This window comes from Macaca fascicularis, chromosome 6, assembly GCF_037993035.2.
Source record: "Macaca fascicularis isolate 582-1 chromosome 6, T2T-MFA8v1.1".
Taxonomy (NCBI): Eukaryota; Metazoa; Chordata; class Mammalia; order Primates; family Cercopithecidae; genus Macaca; species Macaca fascicularis.
In genome coordinates this window covers 186830732-186852835 of record NC_088380.1, presented here as the reverse complement: position 1 = coordinate 186852835, position 22104 = coordinate 186830732, and the positions used below count along the sequence as shown (strand labels likewise).

Here is a 22104-nt window from a genome sequence, read left to right as displayed (position 1 = left end):
TAGCAGTTGTAGAGGGTTGATTTCACAGTTGTTCATTTGGTTGTTATTTCTGTGCCTTCAGTCAAAACCACTGAAGGACAATATTCATGATCTCATTTAGAGAGAAAAATGGAGAGTGTGTGTATGTGTGTGCGTGTTGTGTATGCACACATGTGGATACAAGCAAGGATGGTCACCAGAATATGAATGGTGATTATCTTACATTAGAATCTGGGGCAATGTCTTCTTCAATGTGTGCTTTTATGTGTTGTGTTTTTTTTTTTTTTTTTTTTTAACAGCATGAATTACTTAATCTTTTTAAAGGCAGTTTTTATTGTGGCAGATGATTGGAAAGATAATAGTACTTTTACCCAATATCTTTTTCTCAAAAATGTCAATGACAAATTCCTAGTGATTTTATTCCAGAAAAAAGTTTATTTTAGCAAATAAATTTGTAATTATTCTTTATTAATGAATTTTTCAACATCTATTTGATTTCTGTTTTTGCCTTTATCTACCAAGAAACTTAACAACCAAAATAAGATTTTTTTTTTCACCTTAATTGCCCTGGCTTAATTTTCTGGGTAGCCTCATCCATTTGTAAGATAGTCATATATAAACAGATTTCATCTCTTGACATTTTAATGACTGTCTGAAAATTGATACTGAACTTCACCTCTATGCATATACCTACTAGAATAGTTTACTTTTCTGGCAGTGTTACTAGTCACTGTTCTTGTGTATTACTATTCAAGCAAGTCCTTGACCCTGTCTACTCACTGTTGAAACCCTGCGGGCACGATGTAAGGGCAGTGTGTGGGACCCAGGCGGTCCAGGGCCCCCTGCCATGGGTGGGTTGCTGACTACACAAGGAGGATCCCCACAAGGGATGGAAGCCCCCATCCCTCCCTCACCATGCTGGGTGCATTTACCAAGGGCCTGGTGCTGTTGGCTTCAATCAGAAGTCCATCAAAAAGCCCTTAGGTTTGGAGTCACTGCCCTTCTATTATGATTAAATACTATTTATTTAAGTACTGCAACTATATATTAAATGTTTTTAACACTGCAAACAGATCTGGTAAATTTTGAAACTTTGCAAATATAAACAGGATGGTAGTCAAAGAAGCAAATAAATGTAAGGTAAATATATTTATGTATTGGCTTCTCATACCTCTGTTTCTTAGTACCTGGGTAAGCAAGGTTATCGAATTTCAATTCCCAAAAGGGGTCTTTTGCTCTACTTGGTTATTCATATAAACCTTGTGAAATGTCAACATTTACCAACTGATATTTGTGTCACTCTAGTTTTCCCTCAAAATAAGAAAGATAAATATTTTTATTATTTGTATTTGAGGAACATATACAAATATGTAGCAGAGATTTTAAGTTTAATGGGAGGCGTGACTAGGTATCCCCTAGAGCCTTTTTCCAGGTGCTAGATTCTGATTCATAGAAATCATGTTCTAAGATTTGCAGAGAAGGGTAGCTCATTATTCAAGATTCAAAAAAGTCTTGGTATGAGGAAATGAATCTGAAGTGGTAAAGGTGATGAAATAACTAGAGCAGATGTTCCAGTGGCATAACCTGAGATCAGGAAGCCCTGGCTTCTTGTAGCAGGTCCACCAGGAAACTGCTGGTGAGCTTCCTCCTCTTAGTGTAGTATCAGAAATTTATATATATATAAACTCCTTTATATAAAAAGAGTTGATGTTTCTATTTTACTCTCAGTATTTCTGAATTATTTTGCTCAGTACTCTTTTTTTTTTTTTCTTTGAGACGGAGTCTTGCTCTGTTATCCAGGCCAGAGTGCAGTGGTGCCATCTTGGCCCACCACAACCTCCACCTCCCGGGTTCAAGCAGTTATCTGCCTCAGCCTTCTGAGTAGCTGGGATCACAGGCACCCGCCACCACACCTGGCTAATTTTTTTGTATTTTCAGTAGAGATGGGGTTTCACTATCTTGGCCAGGCTGGTCTTGAACTCCTGACCTTGTGATCCACCTGCCTCGGCCTCCCAAAGTGCTGGGATTACAGGCGTGAGTGCTCAGTACTCTTTTTAAGAGGAATATTGAGAAACTAGCCCAACATAAAAGGGTCTGCAATTTTAATTATTTGATGTCTTGGGGATACTTGTTTTGGAAGAGAGGGGACCAGGTGAGATGAGAGGTGTTTCCAGGTGTTTGAAAGACTCTTAAAGATGAGAATAACTACTGTTTATTGAATGCCTTCCAAGATCTTAGTCCTACACTGGTCTCCTTTACCCATATTGCCTGGTTCAGTACTCAAAAGAGTCTCATGGTGACTAACCAGTGCATACAGAGAGACTCTTACTCTGTATTTCTGGAGCTCTGGCGATATCTACAGGGAGGTAGATTTCCACTTGATATACGAAAGAGCTTTGTGGCCTGGCACGGTAGCTCACGCCTGTAATCCCAGCACTTTGGGAGGCCGAGGCGGGCAGATCACCTGAGGCCGGGAGTTCGAGACAAGCCTAGCCAACATGGTGAAACCCCATCTCTACTAAAAATATGAAAATTAGCCGGGTGTGGTGGCAGGTGCCTGTAATCCCAGCTAAGGCTGAGGCAGGAGAATCACTTGAACCCAGGAGGCAAAGGTTGCAGTGAGCCAAGATCGCCCCATTGCACTCCAGCCTGAGTGACCAGAGTGAAACTCTCTCTCAAAAAAAAAAAAAAAAAAAAAAAAGAAAAGAAAAGAAAAAGAGAGAAAGAGAGAGAGAGAAAAAAAGAGAGAAAGAAAGAAAGAAAACAAGAAAACTTTGTATTAGTTAAAATTGTCCATCCAAAACACGGGACACTTTGAAAGCTAGCGAGCCTGCACCAGGATCTAATTCTTCAGATGGAAGCTGCAGGATAGAGCTGTTCACAGGCCGACCTCACGTCAGGTGGAAGGCTCTACGACAAGACTCATCCTGTGCTGAGGGTCCCTCTTGAATTGTCCGAGGAGAGATCAGAGGCCGACGAGAGGTGTTGGATTCTCTTTCAGTTACCTCTTTTAGAGCCTTAAATATCAAAAGCAGCGTTTTTCAGACTTTTAAAAAACCATCTCCTGCTGTGAGAGATACATTTTGCATTGTGACCTAGTACTCCCATATGTAACTGAAACAAATTTCACAGACACTTCCCTGACTGCATGCAGTATTCTCTGATGTAGCCAACCCTCTGCCTTGTTGTTAATATTAGTTGTTAACTCCTAAATTGATTTTAAAACCCATTAATAGGTTGTATGCTTTAGTTTGAGAAACACTTGTCTAAAGAATTTTGAATTTTTAGTCCTCAGCCTGATAAGCTTTTGCTCACACAATCTGTCTTGTAACAATTCCCGAAAAGATTTAAAATTAACCTCTGTTTGAGGTGTATTGCTGGATAGTGGATCCTCTTCTTTCTCTTAGTATTTATTCTCCTTGTAGCCAATCTGAGTGTGAGAGACATATACACAAAAGAATAAATTAGGGCTTCGAGGGAGTGAGTAGGACTCTGGAGGGATGCCACAGGAAGAAGGCCACTGGAATTCAAACCCAGCACCTGTGGTTCCAGCCTTTTCCTTTAGACTGCTTGCATTTGACTACTGCAGAGAGGAGTGCCAAATAATGTGGTTGAAGAAGACAAATTTTGTTTCCTAAAAATGCAGTTGCAACATGAGTATTAAAGGCAGTGGGAACTTGCATTGGACTTCTCTGCTCTCTTTGGCAGTGGTTATTATTTTGCTTTACTTTATTTATTTATTTGAGACAGAGTCTCACTCTGTCACCCAGGCTGGACTGCAATGGTGCGATCTCGGCTCACTGCAACCTCTGGTTCAAGCGATTCTTCTGTCTCAGCTTCCTGAGTAGCTGGGACTATAGGCGCCCGCTACTGCCCCTGGCTAATTTTTGTCTTTTTAGTGGAGATGGGGTTTTGCCATGTTGTTCAGACTGGTCTCAAACTCCTGACCTCAGGTGATCCACCTGCCTCAGCCTCCCAAAGTGCTGGGATTACAGGTATGAGCCACCATGCCCAGCCTATAATTTCTTTAAGAGGCAACAAGATAAAGTAGATTTAAAAACTTGATTACCCCTTGAAAGTCTTTAATATTCAGTTTTTCTGAGGAAATATTAGAAAATGTGTTACCTTAAATAGGAACTACAAGAAATAATAAAGTACAGAGCTTTATGTGAAGTTGTGAATATCCTTTATACCAGAGGTTTTTCAAAAAAGTTGACAACGCCTCCTCATTCATTGAGATGCCGTTTCCCAAGTAGGCTCCTGGGCTTGCAGTGCTGAACCTAACGGAGACCTGGCCTGGCCCCACTGGAGCTCAGGGCTGTGCCCTCATGTGCGTGCTGATGTGGCTGGAGAGTGAGGGAGTGTATGTGGCTGGAGAGTGAGGGAGTGTATGTGGCTGGAGAGTGAGGGAGTGTGTGTGGCTGGAGAGTGAGGGAGTGTGTGTGGCTGGAGAGTGAGGGAGTGTGTGTGGCTGGAGAGTGGGGGAGTGTGTGTGGCTGGAGAGTGAGGGAGTGTGTGTGGCTGGAGAGTGAGGGAGTGTGTGTGGCTGGAGAGTGAGGGAGTGTGTGTGGCTGGAGAGTGAGGGAGTGTGTGTGGCTGGAGAGTGAGGGAGTGTGTGTGGCTGGAGAGTGAGGGAGTGTGTGTGGCTGGAGAGTGAGGGAGTGTGTGTGGCTGGAGAGTGAGGGAGTGTGTGTGGCTGGAGAGAGAGGGAGGCAAAGGCCCTTCTGGGTCATGCCTGCGGAGCTGCTGCTTTACCTTTGGGGGAGCTGAAAAGGCTGCATGGAGGAGTGACTGAGGAACCAGCCTGGGCATGATTAGGGCACACAGTGAGGACCGCACAGACCAGGATCAGGGAGTTGTGTGGTTTGGTGTGTCTACCGTAGGTGGTGGTGGCGGTAGGCAGGAGACAGAATTTGGACTTTATTCTCGTAAAGAGCTGGCAATGGGCTCTAAGGCTTTTCAGCAGAGAGATATTCCTAGTGGCTGCGAAGTTGCTTGCTGTGCTAGAGCATGGAGGCAGGAAGATCGATTAGGTAAAAACAGAGTTGAAGGAGGAAGTCAGGGTGGTGAGCAGGAGCTGAAATCAAGAGTTGCTGGAGAGTTGTATAATAACCAAAGCTTGTGTGGTTTGAAGCGGAGATCTGGAGCCCAGCTGAAAGAAAGAGATCCATGCTAACAGCTCGATTTGGGGACTCTGGAAATGAGCAGGAATCCAAGGCATCAGAAAGCCAGGGCAGTGCCACAACACAGGGCTGCAGAGAGGGCAGCAGGAGCTGGGTCAGCGCAGGGGCTCGTCAAAAGGTCATAGGCTCTTTTTCCAGCTGATACAAGGACAGAAACACACATACACAAGGTCTGGAGGATTCCTGTGAGACAGCCATATATCCCTGTCACTTCACAATAAGTAAAGACATTCTTGTTTGAGGGGTAAGAGGAGCATTTTTTTAAAGACAACAGCTACAGATTTCAGCACCCTCAGCATTCAGAACATGTATTTAAACCAGGATAAGCTGTAAATTGTATGATAATCATCCCTGTGTGTTTAAACAACACACCATGGGCCTCACCTTTTCCTTCATTCTTTTGGGCGTATTAAAGCACCTCTAAGGTGGATGAGTCAGTCACCTGCAGATCTGAAACTGCTGATTTTGGGAAAACACTTAATGGCTTCCTGGCCTTACCAGAGGGGTTGGGAAATAGCTGGGGACAGCCCAGGCCACCCTTCAGTTAGGGTCACTTCTCTGTTACTTTAAACATTTGACTACTCGTTAACTAATTTATGACTTCTTTTTTCCTTTTATTCCATAGGGTAGAATGGTTTTGAAGAAGAAAAAAACTGCTTTCTGACTGATTGCCTTGAAGGAAAAAAGAACCTATTTTTGTGCATCATTTACCAATCATGCCACACAAGCATTTATTTTTAGTACATTTTATTTTTTCATAAAATTGCTAATGCCAAAGCTTTGTATTAAAAGAAATAAATAATAAAATAAAAAGACTGTGCTATTGAGTATTATTAACCAGACCTGTGTTTTGAGGGCTGATTTGGAGATCGCAGACCCGGATTGCACTTGTTTGTGTTTCAGAGACAGAATGTGCTCCTGGCTCGCGTGAGAGGAACAGGGATTGACACTTACTCTTGGTGTCTTCACATGGGCTCCTGCCCACATAGGGCGCAAGAGTGGGGACGTGCTGCTGGTGATGCCGCTTAGGGTGGTCAGTTGATTTACTCATTCTTCAACGTGGACATTCACTCTCTAATAATTTCTTCTTTGTGCTTGATCAGCCTTCCCCAGAGCTTCGGCACCCCCAGCAGCAGGGACTTGGAACGTTTGCTCCCCACTGTGCTTCTGCACCCAACAGAGTGCTTTGCGCATAGTAAGTGCTCAATAAATATTTGTGGAATGAAGGAATAAGTGTAAAAAAGATTTTCCAAGCCATACCTAATTAGTAATAAATTATAGCTGTCTGAGATCTTTTTTTTTTTTTTTACCTACTTTGTGTTCTTTTAAAAACAGAAAATTCAAAAAAGTAGGGTGAGAGCAATTTTACATGTGCCAATGAAGTATTTTTGCTTTACTGATGAGGAGAATTTCAAAATATTTTGTTACATTGAATTATATTCTTGAAGGATTTTCAGTATTTGTAAATGTTTGCAGCAGTGAATTCTTAATCTTCTACCTCAGCCTACCTGAGGAGTGAGAACATATATTCCTATTAAAAACGGGTTCACTTCTGTAGTCATGCTCAAATCAGCAGGGGGCTGAAAGGATTTTGGTAATTGAAATATAATTCACATACTATAAAATTACCCTTGTAGAGTGTATATTTCAGTTGTTTTAGTATAGTCACAAAGTTATGCTACCATCACGACTATCAAATTCAAGAACATTTTCATCACGCCATAAAGAAACCTCATACTCATTAACAGTAACTACTTACCCCTGCCAGCCCTGGAAATCTGGAAATCTACTCATTGTTTCTGTGGATTTGCCTGTTCTGGGCATTTCATGTGAATAGAACCATACAGTATGTGGCTTTTTGTGTCTGGCTTCTTTGACTTAGCATAATGTGTTCACAGTTCATACATGTTATAGCATGCGTCAGTACTTCTTTGTGTGGCTGAGTAACACTCCATAGTATGGATGTACCACATTTTGTTCTGCTGATGGACGCTTGACTTGTTCCCACTGTTTGGCTGTTACGAATAATGTTGCTATAAACATTCATGAACAAATTTTGGCATGAATATATATTTTCAGTTCTCTGGATATGTCCCTAGGAGTGCAATTGCTGGATTATGTCATAACTGTATGTTTAACTTCGTGAGAAATTGCCAAAATATTCTTCAAAGCAGCTACACCATTTTGCATTCTCACCAAGAACGTATGAGGGTTGCAATTTCTTCACAACCTCCCTAACACCAGTGACTGCCTGTCTTTTTTCTTATAGATGTCATAGTGGGTGTGAAGGAGCTGTCTCATGTTTTTAACATGCATTACCCTAGTGACTAAAGATTCAACATCTTTTCATGTGCTTTTGGCCATTTTCTATTTTCTTTGGAGAAATGTCTATCCCAGTGCTTTGCCCATTTTTAAATTGGACTTTTTTGTTGTAAGAGTTCTTTGTATGTTCTAGATACTAGGCCTTTATCAGACAGGTGATTTGAAATATTTTCTCCCATTCTCTATTTATTCACTTTCTTGGTAGTGTCTTTCAAAGCATAAAGTTTTAAATTTGGATGAAGTTGAATATGTCTGTTTTTTCCTTTGGTTGATTGTACTTTAGATGTCTAAGAAAGTATTACCTAATTTAAGGTCACAATGACTTCTAAGAACAATATGGTCTTTGCTCTTACATTTAGATCTTTGATGATCCATTTTGAGTTAATATTTGTATATGGTGTAAGGTGGGGGTCTTACCTTCATTCTTTTGCATGTGGATGTTCAGTTTTCCCAGTGCCATTTGTTTAAGAGACTTTTTATCCATTAAATGGTCTTGGCACCCTTGTCAAAAATCAATTGAGTATAATGTATGAGTTTATGTCTGGACTCTCAATTCTTCCATTGATTTCATAGTAAGTTTTGAAATTGGGAAGTGTGAGTTATCCAAGTTTGTTCTTTTTCAAGTTTGTTTTCTTTATTCAGGGTCCCTTGCATTTCTCAATGAATTTTAGAATCAACTTCTCAATCTCTGTTAAAAAAAAAAAAAAAAAAAAAAGGCCGGGCGCGGTGGCTCAAGCCTGTAATCCCAGCACTTTGGGAGGCCGAGGCGGGTGGATCACGAGGTCAGGAGATCGAGACTATCCTGGCTAACATGGTGAAACCCCGTCTCTACTAAAAATACAAAAAACTAGCCGGGCGTGGTGGCGGGCGCCTGTAGTCTCAGCTACTTGGGAGGCTGAGGCGGGGGAATGGCGTGAACCCGGGAGGCGGAGCTTGCAGTGAGCCGAGATCACGCCACTGCACTCCAACCTGGGAGACACAGCGAGACTCTGTCTCAAAAAAAAAAAAAAAAAAACACCTAGGATTTTATAGGGATTGTACTGAATATGTAGATCATTTTAGTTAGCATTGCTGGCTCAACAATATTGCCTTCCAGCTCATGAGCATGGGATATTGTTCCACATGTTTAATTTCTGTAGAACTATGATTAATTTTTGTACATTGATCTTTTATCCTACAGCATTGCTGAACTCATTTTTTCAACAATGAGTTCAACATTGCTGAACTCATTATTCTCATTTGTTTGTGGATTCCTTGGGCTTTTCTGTCTACAAGATCATGTCATCTGCACATAGAGATCATTTTTCTTCTTCCTTTCCAATCTGGATGCTTATTTATTTTATTCTCATGCTTAATTGTTCCTGGCTAGAACCTCAAATAGTAGATTGTTGAATGGAAATGGTGCAAACAGACGTCCATGTGTTGTTGTGATCTTGTAGGGAAAAACTTTCCATCTGTCACCACTGATTATGAAGTTAGCTATTAAGACTTTCATAGATTAGATACCCTTTATCAAGTTGAGAAAGTTACCTTCTATTTCTAGCTTACTGAACGTTTTTATCATGAAACAGTTTTTGATTCTGTCAAAAGCTTTGTGTCTATTGAGATGATCATGTGAATTTGCCCTTTATTCTATTCTATCCTATGAATATGATGTATTATATTGATTTTCTTACACGGAACCAATCCTGGGATAAATCCCACTTGGTCATAATGTGCACTCCTTTTTATATTTGCTGGATTTAGTTTGTTAGTATTTTGCCAAGGATTTTTGCATCTATATTTATAAGGAATATTGGTGTGTAATTAATTCTTATGTCCTTATCTGACCTTGGTAGTATAATGCCATCATATAAACAATTATGAAGTGTTCTTTCCTCTTCTGTTTTTTGGAAGATCTTAGGAAGAATTGTGTTAATTCTTTAGATATTTGGAAGCCATCTGGTCCTGGACTTTTCTTTGTAGGAAGTTTTTTGATTTCCAACTCATTCTCTCCTCACTTAGAGGCCTATTCAGGTTTTCTATTTATGGTTGAGACAGTTTGAGTCATTTGTATCTTTCTAGGAATTTATCCTTTTTTGTTTTATTGATTTTTCTCTCTTCTATTCTCTATTTCATTAATTTTTAGTCAAATCTTGTTTGTTTGGTTTTTTTTTTTTTTTTTTTTTTTTTTGAGACGGAGTCTCGCTCTGTAGCCCAGGCTGGAGTGCAGTGGCCGGATCTCAGCTCACTGCAAGCTCCGCCTCCCGGGTTCACGCCATTCTCCAGCCTCAGCCTCCCGAGTAGCTGGGACTACAGGCGCTGCCACCTCGCCCGGCTATTTTTTGTATTTCTTAGTAGAGACGGGGTTTCACCGTGTTAGCCAGGATGGTCTCGATCTCCTGACCTCGTGATCCGCCCATCTCGGCCTCCCAAAGTGCTGGGATTACAGGCTTGAGCCACCGCGCCTGGCCCAAATCTTGTTTTTTTGTTTTGTTTTTGAGATGTCTCATGTCTCGCTCAGTCACCCAGGCTAGAGTGCAGTGGCACAGTCTCAGCTCACTGCAGCCTTGAACTCCCTGGCTCAAATGATCCTCCTACCTCAGCCTCCCAAAGTGGTAGGATTGCAGGCTTCACCCACCACACCTGGCCTTACTCAAATCTTTATTTCCTTTCTTTTACTTGGTTTAGGTTTAGTTTTTTCTTTTTTAAGGTAGAAGGTGAGGTTATTGATTTGAGGTCTTTTTTATTTAATGTAGTTGTTTATAGCTATAAATTTCCCTCTGAGTCATATTTCACCCGTTTGTAAACTTTGGTATGTTGTGGCTTTTATTTCATCTCTGGTTTCCCGTTATTTCTTCTTTGGCCCATTGGTTATTTAGGAGTATGTTGTTTGAATCCTGTGTGTTCATAAGTTTCACAAATTTCCTTCTGTTATAGATTGCCAGTTTCATTCTAAATTCAGTATTGGAGAACATACTTTGTATGATTTCAATCATAAATTTATTAAGGCTTCTCTTATGACCTAACATGATCTGTCCTGGAGAATGTTCCATGTGCACTTAAGAATGTACATATCTGCTATTGTTGGATAGACTGTCCTGTAGATGTGTATTAGGTCTAGTTAATCGTGTTGTTCAAATCTTCCCTTTCCTTGTTTTTCTTCTCTGTAGTTCTAGAAATTGTTGAATGTGAGTATTATTATCTCTAGTATTGTCGAATTGTCTGTTTCTCCCTTTTATTCTGTCTGTTTTTGCTTCATGCAGTTTGGGGCTCTGTTGTTAGGTGCATATGGGGTTGAAGAGTGTTTAAAGCTGCACTGGTTATTCATACACCTCTATCCATTAAGAGTTCCTGGTTCAGTGGCCGTCCTGGTATTACCAGCCAACTCAGAACGACAAAGTTCAGCCGAGCATGTTTGGCCTTATTTTCTAGAGTGAGCTCTCTTGTATTGATACCTTCCTCAGTAAAAAGGTTTTTCCTCTGGTAGTATTTCATAAATTCATGGTATAGTTCCTCCCCACCTGGTTTTGTCTCCGCGGAAATCAAAGCAGTTCTTCCTTTTTCTTTCCTTCTCTCCTTATTTAACGGTGATTCATTATTTTCCTTCATCAGCAGTCATCAGAAGATGCTGAAGTACATCTGGAGACATAGGACTGTTAATGACAGTGTTACTCTTTCTACTGACTTAATGTGCTTTCTTTTCACATTATTTCAAGTCATAGTATTAAGTAAGACTTTAAAAAAATAAATGCTATTCAAGGACAGATAGAGAATTTTTTGCAAGAGCTAAGAAGTGAAATGAGTGAATTAATAGATTGGGACTTCCCATCAGTCCTAGGGAACATTTGTCATCTGCCATTGAAATTTGAACCTGTTTGTGACTTTGCGATTTAACAGACATTATTAATTTTTCACAATTTAATCATGGTCTCAGTAACCATGAAGGTGTATTTTGTGTGCACATGTGCATGCTTGTGCACCTTAAACATGTATTTTTGTTCCTAAAACCAGAAATACAGTTAGTATCAAAATGCAGTTATTTAGGCTGGGTGGGGTGGCTCACACCTGTAATCCCAACACTTTGGGAGGCTGAGGCGAGTGAATCGCTTGAGCCCAGGGGTTTGATACCAGCCTGGCCAACATGGCAAAACCACACCCCTATTAAAAATACAAAACTTAGCCAGGCATGGTGGCAGGTGCTTGTAATTCCAGCTACTTGGGAGGCTGAGGCAGGAGAATCTATCGCTTGAACCCTGGAGGTGGAGGTTGCAGTGAGCTGAGATTGTGCCATTTCACTCCAGCCTGGGTGATGGAGTGAGACTCTATCTCAAGAAAAAGAAAAAAAGTTATTTAATAGCCATGATGCTATCAACTGTCAACCTTAAATAATGAGATTCAGAAAATATCATAAAGTATAGAGTTTGTTCAAGCACAGAGCTTGAGGATGGCCACCCAGGAAAACAGCAGCTTCAAACAAATGGGGTCAGTGTTCCACTCTGGAGAAGTTAAGGTATCACTTACATAGGCAGAGACAGAAGTTTTGGCAAGATTATACCATTTTCCATATGAGACTAGTGAGTATGTTACAGTGATCTGATTGATTATAGATTGCTCCTTGAGGAGGGGCAGTGATCTGAGGGGTCTTATTTCTGGTATTAATTATTTACAGAATTTTTTTTTTTTTTTTTTTGAGACAGAGTCTCACTCTGTTGCCCAGGCTGGAGTGCAGTGGCGTGATCTTGGCTCACTGCAAGCTCTGCCTCCCAGGTTCACGCCATTCTCCTGCCTCAGCCTCCCGAGTAGCTGGGACTACAGGCGCCTGCCACCAGACCAGGCTAATTTTTTGTATTTTTAGTAGAGACGAGGTTTCACCGTGTTAGCCAGGATGGTCTCGATCTCCTGACCTTGTGATCCACCCGCCTCGGCCTCCCAAAGTGCTGGGATTACAGGCGTGAGCTACCGCGCCGGCCTATTTACAGAATTTTTAAAAGGCAGAAGTTGCAGCCGCATGCCACGTGACTCAGGCTGCATAGCCACATTCCTCTGAAGTCTCAGGATAATTTAAAGTTACAACAGCTTTAAGTTTGAATTATTTAATTTCAAACTAAGAAGTCAGATTTACAAATAGAAGCAATGTATAAAGTTGAATAATTTTTGTTTACTATTTAAAAAATTCAGGCCGGGCGCGGTGGCTCCAGCCTGTAATCCCAGCACTTTGGGAGGCCGAGACGGGCAGATCACAAGGTCAGGAGATCGAGACCATCCTGGCTAACACGGCGAAACCCCGTCTCTACTAAAAACACAAAAAATTAGCCGGGCGAGGTGGCGGCGCCTGTGGTCCCAGCTACTCGGGAGGCTGAGGCAGGAGAATGGCGGGAACCCGGGAGGCGGAGCTTGCAGTGAGCTGAGATCCGGCCACTGCACTCCAGCCTGGGCTACAGAGCGAGACTCCGTCTCAAAAAAAAATAAATAAATAAAAAATAAAAATAAAAAAAAATAAAAAATCCGAGATGAAAATTTAATCTGATATTTCAGAGTTTTAAACCCTTCTTGGGAAAACTTGTAATGCAAGAGACATAGGTTGTTTTGTCTTTGTTTTTTCTTTCTTTTTTTTTTAAAGTATTTTTCTAGAGTATTTTCAGCCTGGGCAACACAGCAAGACCCCATCTCTACAAAAAATTTAAAAATTAGCTGGGCATGGTGGCTTGTTCTTACAGCCCTAGCTACTCAGGAGGCAGAAAGATTGCTTGAACCCAGGAGTTCAAGGATACAGTGAGTTATGGTTGCACCACTGCACTCCAGCCTGGGTATCACAGCAAGACCCTGTCTTAAAAAAAAAAAGAAATTGGCTGGGCACGGTGGCTCAGGCCTGTAATCCCTGCAATTTTGGGAGGCCTAGGCGGGCAGATCCCCTAGGTCAGGAGTTTGAGATCAGCCTGGCCAACATAGCGAAACCGTCTCTACTAAAAATACCAAAATTAACCAGGCATGGTGGTGCACACCTGTAATCCCAGCTACTCAAGAGGCTGAGGCAGGAGAATTACTTGACCCCAGGAGGCAGAGGTTGCGGTGAGCTGAGATGGTACCATTGCACTACAGCCTGGGCGACAGAGCGAGACTCCATCTCAAAAAAAAAAAAAATTTATGGCCGGGCGCGGTGGCTCACGCCTGTAATCCCAGCACTTTGGGAGGCCGAGGCGGGCGGATCACAAGGTCAGGAGATCGAGACCACGGTGAAACCCCGTCTCTACTAAAAATACAAAAAATTAGCCGGGCGCGGTTGTGGGCGCCTGTGTTCCCAGCTACTCGGGAGGCTGAGGCAGGAGAATGGCGTGAACCCGGGAGGCGGAGCTTGCAGTGAGCCGAGATCGCGCCACTGCACTCCAGCCTGGGCGACAGAGCGAGACTCCGTCTCAAAAAAAAAAAAAAAAAAAAATTTATTTCAAGGAAGCATTGGCCAAGTTGGTCAGAAGTTGATAAGAATGTCATCTGAGGGTCGGGCGCGGTGGCTCAAGCCTGTAATCCCAGCACTTTGGGAGGCCGAGGCGGGTGGATCACGAGGTCAGGAGATCGAGACCATCCTGGCTAACATGGTGAAACCCCGTCTCTACTAAAAAATACAAAAAACTAGCCGGGCGAGGTGGCGGGCGCCTGTAGTCCCAGCTACTCGGGAGGCTGAGGCAGGAGAATGGCGTGAACCTGGGAGGCGGAGCTTGCAGTGAGCTGAGATCCGGCCACTGCACTCCAGCCCGGGCGACAGAGCGAGACTCCGTCTCAAAAAAAAAAAAAAAAAAGAATGTCATCTGAAGACCCTCCACAGGAAAGCAGTGCCCCTGATTCTACCCAGCAGCTTAAGGCAGCCTTAGCTAGCCTGATAAATGCATTAAATCAAATTTCTCATTGGCTAGCCAGGTTGTCACTTTAGACTTTAAAAATAATTGGGAAAAGATCCTGAAACTTCCTTGACTTTTTATTTCCAAATTATTTGGTTATGCCAAGTTCCTTGTCAAGATATTTTTTTTTCTCTCTCTCTCTTTTGAGACAGAGTCTCCCTCTATCGCCCAGGCTGGAATGCAGTGGCGTGATCTTGGCTCACGGCAACCTCCACCTCCCGAATTCAAGCAATTCTCCTGCCTCAGCCTCCTGTGTAACTGTATAGGCACCTGCCACCACGCCCAGCTAATTTTTGTATTTTTAGTAGAGAGGGGGGTTTCACCATGCTGACCAGGCTGGTCTCGATCTCCTGACCTCATGATCCACCTGCCTCAGCCTCCAAAGTGCTGGGTTTATAGGCATGAGCCAATGCACCAGGCCAAGACATTTTAAGAGTAGAACTTAATAGCAACAAATAGAACAAAGAATAAAGAGTCCCAGTGAAATAGAGACTGCCATTCTAGATCTGCCATGAAGCTGGGCAGGGAGAAACTATTAACTATTGCTAGGGGTTCCCGATCACTTAGGGTGTGCCAGGTAGCGTGCTGAGTTGTTTACATATATGATCATTTTAATCTTTGCAATATCTTAACAAGAGAAGATACTGTTGGTTTCCTATTTTACAAATGAAGAAAACTGATGGTTCAAAATGTTCAACTTTCTTGCCCAAGTTCACGTACCTGTTAAGGGGCAAAGTCAGAATGAGACTAGGCAGTCCAGAGTCAATGCTCCTAACTACTTGATACCCTCCAGCCTGCAGACAGTTAGACCACGGTCTACTGTGTGCACAGCCCTCACCCTGGAGCAATTCAGTGTCTCGGGGTGAAAACAGGAGAAGCGAATGGAGGTAGCTACTTGGAGGCTGAGCTACACACACACACCCATATTCATATGTGCATATATAGCCTGTGTATATAGATATGCTGTATGTATAATATAGCCCATTGTGTAGATACATGTATACCATATGCAGTATGTATATGCCATATCAATGTATACCTACTATATACTTACATATACACACACTTGTTCAATAATAGTGTATAATAATAATAGCTTACACACACAGTGCTTAACTGTGTGCTAGGTACTCTTTGAAACATTTTGCTGTATTAACTCATTAAATCCTTGCAACAGCCTTCTTATTAACTCCATTTCACAGATGAGGAAACAGGCTTGGAGAAATCCAGTAACTTGCCAAGGTTGCCCTGCTGGTAAGTAGCAGAGGCTGGATTTCAACACATAAGCTGGCCCCAGGGTCTGTGTTCTAAGCCCCATTCTATCTGCCTCTTAGAGAAGCTCACCAAGTTTCAGGGGCAGGCCGTGGGGAGTCCTGACCAGTGGTCGCTAGTGTGCAGAGCGTGATGGTGGAAAAGGCTGGGAAGTGTGCTGGGCTTGATTTAGGACACAGGTTGGGTGGGTGACAGACGTGTCCTGCGGCTGGATGGTGATGTTACAGGGCACAGACTTTCCTGTGGGCAGCAGTTAGGAGGCCCATGCATTTTGGAAGGTGTCGTCTGAATGCAGACTGGTCCTGCAAATAGTAAAATAGTGGGGTTGCTAAAGATAGAATTGCTAGTTGAAAATATTTCGATATGGAAACTGCCTCACCCAACAAACCAGGAGGCAAGAATGGTGAAGACAGTTGTATCAGTGATGAGAAGATTCTAGAAACCCAGGTATGGAGACCTCTGTGAAGAATTCACTCAGTACAGTAGGGTTGCCTCAGTTGCACTCAACACTGCATCCTTGGCGGGAGAAAGGTGCTGAGGTCCTGTAAGGAGAGTACTTTATTTGTCAAGGAGGTGAAAAAACAGGTAGAAATAACAGGAGCTAGGGTGACAACCGACCCCCCGAGATCAGCCTGAGGCTAAAGAAAGATAAAGGCAAACCCAGCTGATGAAAAGATCCCCAATGGGTGTGCTGTACTGGCCGGTCTGTTGAGGCTTCAAGAAGACTAAGAAGAAAGCTAGTATGTTTGTAGAAATTATCCACTTTCTTTACTCTTGTTTCTTTTTCTTTTTTTTTTTTTTTTTTTTTTTTTTTTGAGACAGAGTCTTGCCCTGTCGCCCAGGCTGGGGTGCAGTGGCCGGATCTCAGCTCACTGCAAGCTCCGCCTCCCGGGTTCCCGCCATTCTCCTGCCTCAGCCTCCCGAGTAGCTGGGACTACAGGCGCCGCCACCTCGCCCGGCTAGTTTTTTGTATTTTTTTAGTAGAGACAGGGTTTCACCGTGTTAGCCAGGATGGTCTCGATCTCCTGACCTCGTGATCCACCCATCTCAGCCTCCCAAAGTGCTGGGATTACAGGCTTGAGCCACCGCGCCCGGCCATTACTCTTGTTTCTTTACCTTAAAGTTTTTTTTTTATAAAAGTTCCATTTGCCGGGCGCGGTGGCTCAAGCCTGTAATCCCAGCACTTTGGGAGGCCGAGGCGGGCGGATCACGAGGTCAGGAGATCGAGACCACAGTGAAACCCCGTCTCTACTAAAAATACAAAAAATTAGCCGGGCACGGTGGCGGGCGCCTGTAGTCCCAGCTACTCAGGAGGCTGAGGCGGGAGAATGGCGTGAACCCGGGAGGCGGAACTTGCAGTGAGCCGAGATCGCGCCACTCACTCCAGCCTGGGCAACAGCGTGAGACTCCGTCTCAAAAAAAAAAAAAAAAAAAAAAAAAAAAAGTTCCATTTAAGGGAAATATCCATTATCATCCCTGACCAGAGGCAAGCATTTTGAAACGGGGTTTCTCACTGTGGGCCAGGAAGGGGGCCTGATGCGGCTTCTTCCCTCATGACCACACACAGACCCCGCGTGGCTACAGTAAGAACAACCTAGAACGTGGACGGTGAAGAATCACTCAGAATTCAAAGGCACGAATGCTTACTTTCTTTTCAGATCCAGAAAAGTGAGTTTCCAGCACGTGGCCTTTGGTCGCGTACTTACCATGACTGTAGGGGTTTGCACTGTAGGAGCTTGGAGTTTGTTTATCAATACAAGAAACAGTGTCGCCCAAATGGCATTTGAAAAGTCCCTTGGGGGACAGCGAAATGCTGCTGGGAAGCACAGGGGAACTGAGACTTACTGAAGGAACATCAGTCATAGGGTCTCACTTTGTTACCCAGGCTGTAGTGGTGTGATTGTGGTTCGCTGCAGCCTCAAACTCTGGGACTCAAGAGATCCTCCCACCTCAGCCCCCTGAGGAACTGGGAGACTCTGTCTCTACAAAAATTAAAAAAAAAAAAAAAAAATTTAGCCAGGCATGGTGGCTTGCAAGGAGGCTGAGGCAGGAGAATGGCGTGAACCCAGGAGGCGGAGCTTGCAGTGAGCCGAGATCACACCACTGCACTCCAGCCTGGGTGACAGAGTGAGACTCCATCTCAAAAAATAAAAAATTTTAAAAATTGAGTAAATTGGAGCATTATTAATTCCTTTAAGGAGATACAAAAGATAGATCTGTACATAACATTATTAAGTCAACTAAGGGAACACAATGAAGTTTCCATCATGAAAATCTTAAAATTTGTCAGATCCTTTAGTTAGTTTATTGGAAAGAGCACTGAACACTTAAGACTTAAAATTTCTTAGAAATAAGGCCAGGTGCAGTGGCTCAAGCCTATAATCCCAGCACTTTGGGAGGCCGAGACGGGCGGATCACAAGGTCAGGAGATCGAGACCATCCTGGCTAACATAGTGAAACCCCGTCTCTACTTTAAAAAAACACACAAAAAATTAGCCGGGCGAGGTGGCGGCGCCTGTGTTCCCAGCTACTTGGGAGGCTGAGGCAGGAGAATGGCGGGAACCCGGGAGGCGGAGCTTGCAGTGAGCTGAGATCCGGCCACTGCACTCCAGCCTGGGCGACAGAGCAAGACTCCGTCTCAAAAAAAAAAAAAAAAAAAAAAAAAAAAATTTCTTAGAAATAAGGCTGGGTGTGGTGGCTTATGCCTGTAATCCCACCACTTTGGGAGGCCGAGGCGGGTGGATCACGAGGTCAGGAGTTCGAGACCAGCCTTGCCAATATAGTGAAACCCCATCTCTACTAACAATACAAAAATTAGCCAGGTGTGATGGTGGGCACCTGTAGTCCCAGCTACTCGGGAGGCTGAGGCAGGAGAATTGCTTGAACCCAGGAGGCAGAGGTTGCAGTGAGCCAAGATCATGCCACTGCACTCCAGCCTGGGTGACAGAGCAAGACTCTGTCTCCAAAAAAAAAAAAAAATTTTTTTCTCAGAAATAAAGAAAAGTGCTTAGTTACATGGAACCTTTGTAAAGACCTTGAGAAGTTTTTGAATTTTAATTACATTTCTGTTGCCTTAGAAAAAGTATTTTCTCATTTACATTGCCATTTCTTAAGCAGCATAAGCTCTTAAATCAGTCAACAGTGTTGCAATTCAGGAATTTTAATCACTGTTAAATATATTTTGCAGTTTAATCATAGCTGCCACGTAAGTTACTTATGAGAACACAAGACTGAAAGATAACTTGGCTTTGGGTTCAGCTTTACCTGGATTCTAGTTTTAGCTTTATGATTTTGAGTAAGTTATTTTCTCTCTCTGAGCCTCACCTTTTGTGTGTGTGAAATAATGACACATCTATCTTGCAGGCAGCTTGTTGTGAAATTATACATAAGTGTTATATGCCTTTTCCTCTTTATCCCCTTTTTCTTCTACTTTGAAATTGTTTTAAATTGTTTTTCTGAATAACTAATAAGTGCACGTGGCAAAAAATAAAAATAGTAAAAAAGGTTGGCAGGTAGAAAGTCTATGTCAGGCTCTCCCTGACCGCAGTGTCCCAGACCTCGCCTGGCAGTCTCTGTTGCCTGTGCCTTGTGTGTACACTTCCAAAGAGATTTTGTGTTTGTATGAGCATATGCTTTCACACACATCCCCAACAAAATATCTCCCGCACATAGTCATAAAACCAGTCACCTACTGGTCAGTGACCTGTCCATTTTCCTTTAGCCCAAAGGAAGACTTTTTTTTTTTTTTTTGGATAGCAGTGTCTCGCTCTGTCACCAGGCTGGAGTGCAGTGGCACGATCTCAGCTCACTGCAACCTCCGCCTTTCTGGTTGAAGCTATTCTCCTACCTCAGCCTCCTGAGTAGCTTGGACTACAGGCACGTGCCACCACGCCCAACTAATTTTTGTATTTTTAGTAGAGACGGTGTTTCACCATGTTGGCCAGGATGGTCTCGATCTCTTGACCTCGCAATCCGCCCCCCTCGGCCTCTCAAATTGCTGGGATTACAGGCCTGAGCCACCACACCCAGCCAGAAGAAACGACATTCTTGAGGCTCTTCTGTCAAACAAAAAGCCCTATCTTATATCCACAGGAAAGAGTTACACATAACTGGAAATATGTCATCCATAGCAGCAAATTAGCAGAGGATGCTCTAAGAAAAATTACATCTCTGAAGAAAACATCACATCTTTGAAGTCCAGAAGTCTCAGCAAGGGACTTCATGAATATGCTCTCAGGATTACAGTTTAAACAGCTAAGACTTAGGCTTTCAGTCTTCTTAGTAACCTGAAAATTTTCTCCTAAATGGCTTTACTGTATAGAATTCTCTTCTCTTTTTGCATCCACATCAACAATTCCCTATAAAGTGTCAAATTCTTTCTTACTCAAGCTTGCAATTTCAAGGCTTAGATGGGCTTCCACTTGCTATTTTCTAGAACTTAATCCAAAAACAGTTACTGAAATTTGAGACTAAGAACATATAATACTATAGATTTTCCAAAAAGAATATGTGAACCATATATTCTTTTTTTCCAAAATTTGGAGATTTTTCAATATCAGTACATACAGATCTGTCTGCCTCAGTCTCTTTAATATTGATAAATGCATTGTATATTGAATCAGTCCTCAACTGATGAGTATCTCAGTTATTTAAAATCTTTGTAATCTTCATTAAGGCCATCTAACTACCGTAACTGATGGGACAGAAATAACACCTGGTGGTTAATTTTCAGCTGCTTCATTGTTTCTTGATGCCAGCGCCCTCTTTATTTCATACTGAGATGGTTCCAAGTTAAACCTATTTGGACACAAATTAGTGACTCTAATTAGAATAGTATACATCTACTCAATTCAGTTTAATGGAATATTTATTGGCATGATGTGAAGAAACAAACTACATCGGAGTTGTGCCCATGGGGAGTTTATGGTCTTACTGAGAAAGAAAGACATATAAAACAGCAAATAGGATAACAGATATAATCAGGTTCTTACGTTTTACAGAGACTTGCAGAATGTACTGCTGTATTTCATTTTTTAAATTCCATTAATCAGTGTCAGTATTCTAAAGTCTAGATGGGACTTTAAGCCACATTAAGGAAACTCTGAGCCACAGGTAATAAGTTTATCAGGTTTCTCTTTCTGGTAATGTCAGACTAGCTTGTTGTGGTGCAACTATCATATCAAGAAGAACTAGAAATATGGAAAAAGTATTTTTAAAACATTTTATTTTAAGAAATTAAAGAGCTATCAGTGCAGTGATGACTTGAGGAGCAAAGATCCTAGAGAAAAGGGAGGTACAGAGATATGAATCCAGTATTCAACACTCCTTTTTTTCTTGTGGCATCTACCAATTCATAAGCAGTGACTGAGAAGTGACCAGAAAGTGATGGCCAAAAGACGGAGAGATAAGGAAAGCTCAAGCAGTCTTATTGGGCTTGGGAGATGAAACTTGGAATTCATGGCCCACCAAGCAGAAAGAACCCCGATAAGCATCCCAGGCCTTCCACTGGGATCCCCAAAGGGCTACAGCCTGGAACTGGAGGTTGAACCAGAATTTGACTCATCTCAAAGACAGAAGCCCAACTTTGAATCTGTTCAATCTCTAATTAGATTAAAGTGATATGCCCATATTCTAAAAGTGATATGCCACTTCCAGAGGCAGTGGGAAGTCCTCTGGAGAAAGGTCACCATCAGCAACATCAGATTATCTCTGTTTCTCGTATACACTGTCCAGCAATCCATTAAAAACCAACCAAACAAAAAAGGCATGCCAGGAGGTAAGACCAAATGACCAAAAAGGAAAAAAAAAACAACAAAGAAATAGATCCACAAGAAATCTAACTATTTGAAATACAAGAACAGACTTTTAAAATAATTAAGTATGTTCAGAAAACCAATGATAAATAACTGGAAATAACAAAGAATCAAAAGGAAATAAGAAGACTGAAAAATATATTAATTGAAAGGAAGAACTCAATAGAGGGTTTAACATCAACTTAAACACGGCTAAGAGAGGATTCATGAACTGGAGTGCAAGTCAGGAGAGACTATCTGAGCTGAAGCAAAAAAATGAGAAGAAAAATACAGAAAAAGGCATAAGTCTTTAGATGATGAAAAAATATGCATGAAATTCAAGTCGTAGAAGGAGAGAAGACAGAGAATGAGGCAGAAGCAGTATTTGAAGAGATAATGACACAGTTTTTCAAACCTGACAAAAGACATCAAACTACAGATTAAAGAAGTACTGGGAACACCAAGCAGAGGTAAGAAAAAGAAAACCACACCAAGACATATCACAGTCAATTAAGCACAGAAAAACTTAAAGGCAGACAGAAAGATACTTTATCTCACTTTGTAAATTTTTAAAAATTGAGATGAAATTCACATAACATAAAAGTAACCATTTGAAAGTGAACAATTTGGCCCTGGCGTGGTGGCTCATGCCTGCAATCCCAGCACTTTGGGAGGCCAAGG

General features: G+C 42.3%; 1 protein-coding gene across 12 annotated transcripts in view; it reads left to right on the top strand.

Annotated features, from left to right (window-relative positions):
- The window catches only part of RNF130 (ring finger protein 130), a 187501-nt gene that overhangs the window by 142382 nt on the left and 23015 nt on the right, over window positions 1-22104 (top strand). For 7 of the 12 annotated variants that reach the window (XM_073995025.1, XM_073995024.1, XM_045394650.3 and 4 more), the window contains one exon: window positions 5788-5975. The exons of the other annotated variants lie outside the window; for them this stretch is intronic. In XM_073995025.1, the coding sequence (XP_073851126.1) occupies window positions 5788-5792 (5 nt within the window). In that variant the 3' untranslated portion in view covers window positions 5793-5975. Of the gene's footprint in view, window positions 1-5787; window positions 5976-22104 lie in introns of those variants that run through there. 12 annotated transcript variants of the gene reach the window in all.